We start from the raw sequence: 12,853 nt of genomic DNA, 5'->3' as shown, positions 1-12,853 counted from the left end.
GGAATGGCAAAAATCAGAATAAAGCTTCTCTTTTAACAACAGTGATACTCACTGGTGAAAATGTGAATTGGTTTTTGGTGAAATGGCTCTTAACCACACTTAACAAGTTTAGTTCTAAGCATCATTACTGAATTTCACATCCTGCAGCTCTTTAAGGGCTTTTGGTGTCTTCTTATTGCCCTTAGCAGAATCCTGGAAGACTGTCAGTGCTTTAAGAGGCCTTTCAGGTAACTTAATTTCAGACAAATAATAATTCATGAGCTTGACCTCTGTGTGCAGGGTTGCTATACAGCTCTTATTACTACCCCATTTCTTAAATTCAGATCAACAATTTATGTCCTATAATTTTCACAAAGTGGGTGGGATGAGGTGGAGAGCATGTTTATTCATATTTTTTTAATCCCACATATTTATTTCTGTTAGCTCTTTGATTTAAACAGAAGAAGATTGAGTGGTCAAAGGTCAGGGTGGATGGGGTGGAGTTTTCCCACAACTGCTGATGGCTTACTGAGCCCACTGTTTACACATCCAGTCCCTCTGACGAGGATGATGTATTCAACAGGAGAGCTTCTCCTATTTTGGGAGCATGCTTAGACTGGAGCTCTGAATCCCTCTAGAATCGTTTAGAAAACTTTAGATGCAGTCAGGCCATCACTCAGCTATGTCTTCTTGGTGTTAACTGATTTCAGAGCATCTGTGTGTGTGCTGAGAGCTAAGCACATGTTGAAGTGGTCTTGAGGTATTTTTGCATAATGGGTATTATGCAGGCTCAGGAGCAGGAGATGGAGTCAGCCAGTGAGGTCACTTTATAGGGGGTGTCCAAAGAACTGAAAGAAACCATAGTATAAGTCACTTTGAAAGAAATGTCTTGCCTTGGAAAGCACAAAGTTTCCCATATAACTAGGGGGTTTCTTTTTTGTATGTGTACATGCATGCAAACTCTTTGTGTTTGTTTCCAATAGCAGTGTTTTGTAAAGAGCTAGGTTATCTCTGGTAGAGAAAGCCTTAGGGTGAAAAAATCTACAAGTTAGTTGCTTGTTTTCACACTGATGTAGATTTCTTTTTTTTGGCAAACGTCGCCCTTTCCTTTCCTTCTTTCATTGCCACAACAAATTCAGTGTCATCAGTACAAGTGACTGAGGATAAAGGGCAGTCCCAGCCCAGTTACTGTATGGTAAGATCAATTTTGATGAACCATCTTGGAGAAAGATAGACTTTTCACCTCCAAGATTCAGGGGTACATCTCACTGTGTTTTCTGATTGCTTTGATTAATGAAGGGGAACAAGTGCTCTTGTGTGGGTAAATACTGCACAGAGGTTTTTTTGATAATTTGCAGTGTGGCAGGTAGCACAAGAGCATAAGAGAGCAGGTTTGCTATTTACTCACATAGATGTTGGTAGCTTTTAGTTTGTCAGGTGGCACCTGTTCCTGTTCCAGTGAACGGTAAAATGGAGCAGGAATTTAGCCACTGGAGACACTGCAGCACAGAAATATTCTTAGCTGGATGTCTTGTCTTAGAAGAGCAATGTGTCAAAATTGGATTAAGGTAAAGACCTAAAGACAATAGCTAAACTAAAATTAGGAACGTAAGTCTGTAGGCTCAGTTGAACTAAGCTCAGCATAAGATCAGTGGGGAGGCAAAGTATATTTAAATTATCTTCTCCAGGCTCTGACATGAGTGAAACTCAATAGAGGGAGGACACTTCTTGAAGAAAACACTCCTCTGCTCCCCAGGGTGATCCCTTGGATCTGGAGGTGTGTGGCCTGACTAAACCATGGTCTCAGGATCTGGAGATGCTTGTTCAAGCAATGTGAATGTGGTAGAACAGGCTGAGAAGGCAGCATTTGAGTTTACAGAAACACATTTTGAGTTTTTGTAACACTAGAATAAATAACTTCTTCATAATTATGAATGAAAACTGTCACATTAAATCTCAATTAGCAGCTCTCACTTTGAAAGACTGAGTATATTCCTATTCTGTAGAGACCAAGAGGGGGATAGCTGATGCAGTAATAAGCTCAGTTGGCAGTTTTGCAGGGTTTGTGCGTATTATACATATACAGTATATTGGGGAGATTGTTAGTATCAGTTAAAATAATCCTGTCAATGTCAATAATACTCAAATATTGTTAATTTTAGGCAATTAGTCCATGGATGAGACTTGAATTCTATTCAATTGATTAAAAGATATGGGGAAGTCCTACTCAGAGATTAAGAACTGCTGTTGTACAATTCTGGTGTTCTGTACATACCACCAAGTATGAAACCAGAAGTATCCATCAAGAATAAAAGCAGGGAAAGAGGACACAGAGGATAATATAATTCCCTCCAAAATCCCTGAGAGGTTAAGACTGAATGTTAAAAGGCAGCTTTTGTTGATTTTCTGTGAGGCCAATTAGTTTTTTTCCCACCTTAATACCTGAAAAATAGCTGATTAATTCCATGGCTTATTTTCATCAAAGAGCACAGGTATCTGGAAACTAAAAATAAATGGCTTTTATTCTTCTGCAGAAAAAAATTAGTCACATAACAATTCTTGCCTCTCTAGCAAAGACAAAACGGCAGACCTGTAGCTATATCAGTTATGCTTCTCTGATGAATTTTCGAGGTATGGCCCTGAGGAACCATGCGCTGTCAAGCACTGAATCACTACAGATTCAAAGGCCATTAATACATCTTCCTATATGAGAAAAATAATCTTAATTAAGCATCAATCATAAATCTAAATATTGCTCCTGTAAACCTAAAGAAATAGGAAAGAAAAGGCTCTTCTAGAACCCACATTTGTATTCATTAGCATCTATTGCTTGAAGATTTTCGTGGCCATAGCTGTGTATCAAAATGCAGTATGTTAATGCAGAAACAGAATATTTTAGCAGAAAACTGCAATTAAAAAAGTAGCTGACCTAAGGCACTCGCTTCATTGACTTTCTTCCTATTTTTAAGACCAATTCTCATAAAAGTACTACAATAAATAGAGTAATTATTCTCATCAGTAGAAGTCGCTGTATCAGTTTATTGAGAAATCTTAAGCATAAAAAGTTTAGAGGCTTTGATTTTGTTCCCAGCAGATCCCACACCTTTAAATCCAGTTGTTGAGGTGCTGGGGTTTTGGAAATATTTCAAATGTTATTGAATGAAGTGAGTGAGTAACAATAGCAATTTTGTAGAAACATTTATAGTGATTAATTTGCTGAAAGTATCTGTAAAGACATGCAAACAATGAGTGGAGATGTTCTTGCAAGCACCAAGACTGATACGCTGTGGCTGGGAGAGGTACACTACTGGGTTCTGCTCGGGCACAGACAGCGCACAGCAGCAGGACAGAGGTAGGTGGATGGAGGGCACTGCTAGAGCAGGGTTACGTTTAGGATTTGCAGGGGAGTATGACTTGAGGAAGGGTGAATGACACAGCAGATAAATGGGTGCTGCAGGGCACCAGCTCCTGGGGTAGGGGTGGGTAGTCCATGCTGCAAAGGGGTGAAAGTCAGGGGTTTTGGTGTCTCGAAGCAGGTGTCCAGGGGCTGTTAGGAAGCTGGTCCCTGGTGCCTATCTTCTGGCTGGGCCTGAAGGCTGCGGCGTAGAGGGCTGTGTGCCTATACCCAGCACCAACGTTTCCTCACCTTGGGGCTCCTTTTCTACTCAAAATCCAGGCAACAAAAGTCCCTTCAACAGCAGGAGGCAGAAAACTGGGAAAGTGTGGCTGGTGGCTAGGGAAATAGGAGGGAAAGCAATTTTAACAAATGTTTCACTATTAATTACATCCGTGAATGTGTTTTAAAAATATTTTTGGTAGCTGTTGGATAGTTTATATACTAATGGAGTAGATGGAAATCATGCAGAGAAAAAAGAATGATTTGCAATTTATAATTATTGTGAAATGTTTTGAATTGATGATGTGTGGGAAATGATTTAAATTTAGTTGCTGCACTAAAATTACAGAAAGCTTTGCAGGCAGCTGGCTTTACATCCAGTAGTAAGTAGGTAGTTGATACTGAAATGACAATCACACATGTCTGGCTAAATATTTTCTCAAGAAGAGTTAGAATATATGCCCTAAAGAAAAAGGCTTTGGGTTTCTTGCCTGGTTGTCCATTTTTCCACAGTGCTTTGTGGTCCTGGTACACGGAAATTACCAGAATAGCTACTTTTCAAAGCAAATGGACAACACAAGAGAGTGTGAAGTAGGTTAGGGCTGCAGGGGTACATGGGGCTCCCACGAGAGCAGCCGTGAGAGCCATGCAGTTGTGCATGCAGCAGAGATGGGCTTGTCAGCCTAGTGAAAATGTCTTTTGCCAAAGGACATTAAAACATACCAGCAAGAAAGCCCAGACTCTCCTGGGCCTGTATTTCAGGGGTCTGACTCATGACTTTGTTTGGTTTTGTTTTAGTTTTGCTTGAGGTGTCCAAGGTTGCAGAAAAGAGGCAGAATTGAGGAAGGATGCTCATCTGCCAAGCACTAAGCTGTCATGTGTGCCCCACAGGCATGGTGACCCATCCCAGGCTCTCCTCCCAACACTGCTTTGACCCATCCCCTCTCCTCCCACATAGGCTGCGACTCTTTTCTCATGCTTTTTATTGCAAAGTTCCTCCTTTATTCATGGTATCTCTTAAATCCTGGTGAGATCCATGCCAGTTCTGGTTATGCAGACCTTAACCAGGTGCTGGAGCTTCCCATGAAACCTCTCTTCCCATATATTACTGTTTTGAAAATGTATGGGACACAGCCGGATACCACCTCCTCATAGCTGTAGCGAGTTGTTGAAATCTGGAAGGCAGCTTAATAGCTGCAAATGTCACTCATGAAAACTTGGTATCTCTAATGCTGCAATCAATCAAGTTGCTGTATAGCTCAGTATATTTTATAGCTCAGTTGGGAACTGAATTGTGGGAAGGGATAATATGTTGTGTTTTGAGGTTCAGAAGAACATGAATTATCTTTACATAAACATATCTTCTCTATTATTTATGCACTTGTGGAATGGCCAAAGAAAACTTACTCATTCTTTTTCTTAATGTATTCCACAGGATCCTTCAAACCAAAAATGTGGAAGAAAGAAAACAGTGTCCTTCAGCAGCATGCCATCAGAGAAGAAAATAAGCAGTGCCAGTGACTGTATCAGCTTTATGCAGGCTGGGTGTGAATTGAAGAAAGTTCGTCCAAATTCCCGGATTTATAACCGTTTTTTTACTCTGGATCCTGACCTGCAGGCTCTTCGTTGGGAGCCTTCCAAAAAGGACCTTGAGAAAGCCAAACTTGATATTTCTGCTATAAAAGAAATCAGACTAGGGAAGAACACAGAAACATTCAGGAATAATGGACTTGCAGACCAAATTTCTGAGGACTGTGCGCTGTCGGTAATTCATGGTGAGAATTACGAGTCCCTTGACTTGGTTGCCAATTCAGCTGATGTGGCCAATATTTGGGTATCAGGATTAAGGTACTTGGTTTCTCGTAGCAAACAACCACTGGATTTGATGGAAAGCAGCCATAATACCCCACGGTTTGCCTGGCTAAAAACTGTATTCGAAGCAGCAGATGTTGATGGTAATGGCATAATGTTAGAAGATACGTCTGTGGAGCTAATAAAGAAGCTTAACCCCACCTTAAAGGAATCAAAGATTAGATTAAAATTTAAGGAAATCCAGAAGAGCAAAGAGAAACTGACAACACGAGTAACGAAAGAGGAATTTTGTGAAGCATTCAGCGAACTTTGCACAAGACCTGAGGTTTATTTCTTACTTGTGCAGATATCTAAAAACAAAGAGTATCTAGATGCCAATGACCTCATGCTGTTTTTAGAGGCTGAGCAAGGAGTGACCCACATAACAGAAGAAATGTGTCTAGATATTATACGCAGGTACGAGCTTTCTCAAGAAGGGCGGTTGAAAGGTTTTCTTGCAATTGATGGATTTACTCAATACCTGTTGTCCCCAGAATGTGATATTTTTGACCCAGAGCACAAAAAAATTGTCCAAGACATGACACAGCCTTTGTCACACTACTACATCAATGCATCCCACAATACATATCTAATAGAAGACCAGCTCAGAGGGCCAGCTGATATCAATGGTTATGTCAGAGCTTTAAAGATGAGTTGTCGGAGTATTGAACTAGACGTCTGTGACGGCCCAGATAATGAACCCATTATTTGTAACCGTAACAACATGACATCGCCACTTGCCTTTCGAAATGTTATTGAGGTAATAAACAAATTGGCCTTCTTTGCTTCAGAATACCCCCTTATTCTCTGCTTGGGGAACCACTGCTCAGTACAACAACAGAAGGTAGTGGTACAACACATGAGAAGGATCTTTGGAAACAAACTGTACACAGAGGCACCTTTATCCTCAGAAGTCTACCTCCCATCACCCGAGAAACTGAAGATGAAGATCATTGTGAAGGGGAAGAAGCTGCCCTGTGACCAGGATATATTAGAAGGAGAAGTCACGGATGAAGATGAAGAGGCTGAAATATCCCGGAGGCTGTCAGAGGACTTCTCAAGGGAACCAAAGCTGATCTGGCTTTGCAAGGAATTGTCTGACTTGGTATCCCTATGCAAATCTGTCCAATACAAAGATTTTGAAACGTCCATGAAAGCTCAAAATTATTGGGAAATGTGCTCCTTCAGTGAGGCAGAAGCCAGTCGAATTGCAAATGAATACCCTGAAGATTTTGTCAACTACAACAAAAAGTTTCTGTCCAGGGTGTACCCAAGTGCTATGAGGATAGACTCCAGTAACTTAAATCCTCAAGATTTTTGGAATTGTGGTTGCCAGATAGTGGCAATGAACTATCAGACCCCGGGGCCCATGATGGACTTACACACTGGCTGGTTTCTACAGAACGGGGGATGCGGGTACGTTCTCAGGCCTTCAGTCATGCGTGATGAAGTGTCTTACTTCAGCGCAAATACCAAGGGCATTGTTCCGGGGGTCTCTCCCCAAGTCCTACATGTCAAAATAATCAGTGGTCAGAACTTTCCAAAGCCCAAGGGTGCATGTGCAAAAGGGGATGTCATAGACCCCTATGTCTGCATAGAAATACATGGAATTCCTGCAGACTGCACCGAACAAAGAACTAAAACTGTTCAGCAAAACAGTGATAACCCCATTTTTGATGAAAGCTTTGAATTCCAGATCAATCTGCCGGAGCTGGCCATGATCCGTTTTGTTGTTTTGGATGATGACTACATTGGGGATGAGTTCATAGGGCAGTACACCATCCCGCTGGAGTGCTTACAGCCTGGATACAGGCACATACCGCTGCGGTCTTTTGTTGGTGACATCATGGAGCACGTTACTCTCTTTGTTCACATTGCAATAACCAACCGAAGTGGAGGTGGGAAGGCCCAAAAGCGAAGCCTCTCAGTGAGGATAGGAAAGAAAGCAAGGGAGTACACCATGCTGAGGAACACTGGTCTCAAAACTATCGATGACATCTTTAAGCTGGCAGTGCATCCGCTGCGAGAGGCGACTGACATGAGAGAAAATATGCAGGTATGACACTTTGGTCATGTGCGTTGATGTGTCCTGAATGTGGAAGTGGACGTCCTGGTGTGAGCTGCTGGTAGGGCAAATTTACTGAAGCTGGTAGAAGTTGGTGAAGCTTCAGACCTACAACTGTTGTCAGCCTTTAACTGGACATTGGAAGACTGACCGTAACAGGCGTTAACTAACAAGCAAGTGTGGGATTAGGCAAAAGTGTTTTAAAAATCAATACGCCCTCTCCAAACACATGCTTTACTGGTTGTTTTTGTTTGAGAAAGCAGAACTAAGGGTACATTTGTGTCTCCAGGCCTCAGGTCTCAAAAACTTAATTTCCTTGCTGGTCCTGGAAAAAATAAGCAAGCTTTTGTTTTGCTAACTGTGTGAGGATTATGCTCTTAATTTTCTTTGTCTGGGTGAGTATACGAAACAGTCAGTGGATTTGCCATTAAGGTCTTGTGTACACCAGAGAAATCCACTGTGCAAAGAGCAGCACATTTCCCTGAACGTGTGTTTCCACCGTTTGCCCAAGGGCTGCAGATGTTCAACACAGGCGCTGAATGCCACTTGGATGCAATTTCCTCCCTGCTAAATAGCTGTGTTGGCTTGGCTGGCTGAGTGCCAGCACAGACACCGGTGCCACATCTTGGCTCAGAGGGTCTCCTGGCACAGCATCCGCCTGCCCGTGCTGCTCCAAGAGCAGCCAGAGCCTGCTGTGGCTGGGGGCATCGGGGTCCAGGCGCACGGCACCATCACAACTGCTTGGGTTAGACCTTTGTGGTTGGCGGGAGGCGAAGTGGCAGTGAAGCCAGACAAGAACCAGCCTGCCCGGTGCTCTTCTCTGCAGCAGGGGTGATTCTGCGGGTTGATTAAGGGGCAGCTCAATTCAGAGGTCCAAGTGCTGCCTAGAAACAAAACTGAGTAGCATTAAACAACGAGTTTTCCTTAATAAATAGCTGAAATCAGCCATAGCTGTCTCCTTGGTAAAGATACAGAAACAAGTCATTTTTCTTTCTTGAAAACAGGAGAAAAACGCATAGCACTTCATTGACCCCACTCTTCTGGACAGAGTCTAAAGCAAATTAAATGTTGGCAGCTGGAAAAGTTTACAAAATGACATAAGTTTTAAATCACTCCCAAAGGAATAGTCTAAGCATATTTTTAAGAATGGGAAACTCTTCCCAGCCTTTCCTTTGCTGCAGGCCTTGAAATTAACTAGTTTGAACCGCTGACTCCACCTTCTGTCTAGGTCAGGCTATGTAAAAGAAAATACTCTGAATCTGACTCTGAAACAGCATTAATGTTCCTTCCAAGTGAAATTCAGTACAAGATCTTGTTCTGGGGAGTGCTTCATAAAGACACAGTTGTTAGTTTTAACTGCATGCTAATGTAGTTGATTAATGAGAAAAGCCTCTATTAATTAGCTGGGCATTTTCTGATGACTTTTTTTTCAGCAAGATGTGTGGGGGAACATTTACAAGGTATGGTTTGTTATAATACTCTCTTAGATTTTGTGCATCTTGGTCACTCATTGTATGACTCAGGAAGCTAAATGATGAGGGCATGTCAGCTGTACATCCACTGACTTGATAAATAAATAAATCCTGGCATGTTAGTTTGGTTTGACCTGTATATCCAGTATTGATTTTCTTACATGTGACCTATGAAAGGGAAAGAGTGTTTGTGTTTCTTTATGATGTGGTAATGCAAGGCAGAAAACAAAGTGGTTTTTTCCTGCTTGCCTTTCCCATGGGAAATATGAGATCTGTCGAACTTGTTCTTGCTGGAGGATGATAATGACGGGAGAATGAGGCGATTACAGCATCAAAAGCAATTGGAGTCTGAACAGTTGGGAAGAGAAATAGCATTTTAGGCTGATGGTTTAATATGCTGGGGACCAGAGCTTGTCCCTGTTGGGGTTGGATTTGCAATGCAAAATAGCTGCAGAACTGGCAGCTGGGATACCTGGGCCTGGGGGAAAGCTGCAGCTGGCAGTAGGCTCAGGGAGCTGAGAGTGGGGCTGGCTGGGAATTCCTGTGTGTGCCAGCACCCCAGGGTCCATGGGGGACCCAGGGACGGCAGGCAGCAGGGTAGCACAGCCTCACATCAGGAGATGGAAGCAGGCAGATGCCGATGAGGTACTGGCAGGCAGGGGGGATCAAGTGGCAAGCGGCAACATGTGCTGAAATATTTCTTTTCCTTCCCCCAGAATGCCATGGTGTCCGTCAAGGAGCTGTGCGGGCTGCCGCCCATCGCGAGCCTGAAGCAGTGCATCCTGACCCTGTCCTCGCGGCTCGTGAGCAGCGACAATGCACCCTCCGTTACCCTCTGCATGAAGGACGCGTTTCCTTACCTAGAGCCTCTGGGGACCATGCCTGACGTGCAGAAAAAGGTCCTGGCGGCATATGACCTGGTAGGCGCTTACCACTGCTACCTCTGCCATTCCCCACCATTTGAACACAGCAGGCATGGCCTGCTGTCTTTCAGATGCCCGCATGTTTCAGTTAAATGAACAAGGCTCTTCAAATGACTTAGGCTACGCAAAATTGTTCTTTCATCACCAAAATGCCACACTGGGCTTTTTGTTGTTTCTTTTTTTAAACACGGTTGTGGCTAGCACAGGTTGGCACTTGAAGAGGACATTGTTTACAAAAATAGCAGCAATTTGGCAGGTACTGGCGGCTGTTAGTTGTCCTTGAGAAGCAGTAAGATTTGTGCACTGCCCTTTGCTTGCCTCCCCGCAGCAGCAGGCAAGACTATTAGGCAGGGAGCTGCAGCGTGGGAGTTGCCAGGCAAAGCTGCACCATCCCCTTCCCCACATCTTTCAGCAGCGCTGTTGGTCACTCATTGTATGATTCAGGAAGCTAAATGATGAGGGCATGTCAGCTGTACATCCCCTGACACGTGGGCGGTGCCCACATCGCTGCCAGACAAGTCAGTGTTGCTCTTGGGGAGGGCATGACAAAATTGGAAGGGAAGTTTTAAAAATGCCCATTTGCATGGGGAAGGAGAGGTCAATATGGTACAGAAATACTTATAAAAAGGTAGAGAGATGAACTGCAGTAATTCCAGGTGAATGCCGCTGCTCAGCCTTGTATGACATATGTCATTGCTGTGGGTGAGTGAGCAACAGCTGTGGGTGTCTTCCAGCAGCAGCAGTTGTGGTCATGTTGTGCCTCTCAGGGTATGAGACTGCCCCATTGCTTCCCATCCTTAGTAGATTGTCTGCAGCAACCAGTAGCAAGCCTCATAGTTTTACAAACCCTGACTTAGATATTACGCTGTGGCAACCAGGCTAAATCACGATGCATATTCAGTGCATGGCAGTTATTTCTGCAGCTTATGTTCCTAAGTAATAAAATGGTGAATAACTGTGAGGGTATCAGATTGCTTTTGACCCTGAAGCGTTGTGAAGAGGGATCGCAAGCTTTGACCAGTTATTCAACATGCCAAATGGTCACCTCCTTTTCATCTCATTTTTTGCTGTTTTAACACACTTTTTAGGAGAAAATCAGCTTAGGGGAAAGCAGGAGACACTGATGTTGATTAAAGGAGAATTACTAAAAATACTCTGAAGTAACCCTTGGGTTCCTTCCAGAGTAGTTTATATTACTTGAAGGTGATTAAGTTGTGGTAATAAAATACCAGCTGTAACAATACCAGAATGAGGATTTGCAAATCCAGCTGATTGCCATATTTTAGATTGGACTTTTTTTGGATAGATTTGTTACATGGTGTGACATCTGTCTGAAAGAGCAAATACTACATAAATAAGAGATTTTTCTGTCTTTGGAGGCCCGCTTAATGGAGTTTTACCAGAACGAAAGTGTCACCTCTTATCTTTATAATTATATACTGAAGGGTACACATGGGACATTTCAAGGCCTCCTTGTGCTTTGGAAACAGTTTTCCAATTTAAATACGTGAAAGGCCTCTTTCAGATACAGACAAAAACACTTGTATAACTGTTTTAAGTAATGTTTGCTCTCACATATGTCTCTGATGGAGGAAGATGTACCTTGAATGTCAAGACAGTGCAAGGAATATAAAATCAGAGGGCTGAAAGAGAGAAGGGAATTTTTCTGTGCCTATGTAAGGGTTGATTTGAGATGTAATTCTGGCTAATGAGAACATGATACTTTAAATTATTTTAACCCACTTTGTCTGTCTGGGACTGCCTCTTACTTGGCTTCTAAAAAAGCAGAAGTCGGATTTAATAAATGTTTTTGCTACATTTTGGATATCTGCCTTTTGAGGCAATGCCAGCAGCAGATTATTGAAATCTATTTAGCCTTTTCTGTGTTTAAAAAAATGAACTGGGTCTATCAATCTTGATATTTGAAAATACAGTGTGGGGAGGGGTTTGCAGTTTTAATATTGAGAGAGGGCTCTTCCTTGCTATGGTGTTTGTAATGACCTGGTATAATCCAGGGTGTATTTCTTCTTAATAATAATTTTTTTTCTCTTTTTCCGCTGTTTTTTTGTGCAAATGAGAACACAAGGAGATGTTAGTGGAAAGCAATATAAAATATTTTAGCTTGTTATTTATTGATTGACTTTTATTCAAGTTATACTACAGTTCAACATTTTAAGTTGTTGATCAATATGGCTTCAAGAAACTGGATCCACAAATGCTTGCTGCATGTCTCTAATTCCCCAGAACTCTTCACTTGTCTCTTCACTTCAAAGCACTTTTTGGGGGAATAGGCCTGAGAGCAATTTTAAATGCATAAAATAAAAGCTGTTCATGTTGGCCTCCCTCTTGTATGAATGGGCTGTACCTCTTAATTCCTTTTACAGTAAAACTGAAAAAAAGTTTGACCCTAAATCTCATAGTGGGAAGCTGTGATTGTAGGTCTGCCTCACTTGCTGGGCTCCACAGCACAGGTAGCTTGAGTGCTGGGCAATCCCTTCCTCACCACCTCCGGAAACACGACATATTTCACATTCTTTAAAAAGTCTGCTTTGAAAATAGTTGAATAAAGACAGCCCTAGTGTGTTAGAATTTTTTCCCCCTGTAGGAAATTGCCAACTGAACATACTTTTTTCCTTTTCCCCCCCATGGAAATTATAAACTCTGGCTATGTGTTTAATGGGGCATAGACAGGGCTGACAGTCCAGGCAATTGGAGGTACAAATGCTCACAGACCTGCCACAATGATCTGGAAAACAATTAACTGTCTGTTCTTTCCTGCTTGGCCTTTGTCAGCAGGCAGGATAGACAAAGACTGGTTTGTGCAGTTTGTTTGTTTTTTCCTGGGCAATTAATTTTACCATTGTGTTCCACATTAAATATTTTCTTTTGAGAGAAGCCTTATTAGAATAAAATTTAATGTGCTTTGTTTAAAGAACCGGAATGATTT

The 12,853-nt window shown here is 42.4% G+C and overlaps 1 protein-coding gene across 2 annotated transcripts in view; it reads left to right on the top strand.

The window, feature by feature from the left end:
- PLCL1 (phospholipase C like 1 (inactive)) overlaps nucleotides 1–12,853 on the top strand; it is a 210,062-nt gene that overhangs the window by 159,710 nt on the left and 37,499 nt on the right. For both annotated transcript variants that reach the window (XM_074829536.1, XM_074829537.1), the window contains exons 2-3: nucleotides 5,031–7,502; nucleotides 9,700–9,903. In XM_074829536.1, coding sequence (XP_074685637.1) covers nucleotides 5,031–7,502; nucleotides 9,700–9,903 — 2,676 coding nt within the window. The remainder of the gene's footprint in view (nucleotides 1–5,030; nucleotides 7,503–9,699; nucleotides 9,904–12,853) is intronic.

Source organism: Strix aluco, chromosome 6 (genome assembly GCF_031877795.1).
Source record: "Strix aluco isolate bStrAlu1 chromosome 6, bStrAlu1.hap1, whole genome shotgun sequence".
In the NCBI taxonomy this organism is placed as follows: Eukaryota; Metazoa; Chordata; class Aves; order Strigiformes; family Strigidae; genus Strix; species Strix aluco.
Note: the sequence above shows the minus strand (reverse complement) of the source record. Positions and strands in the feature narration are given on the sequence as shown.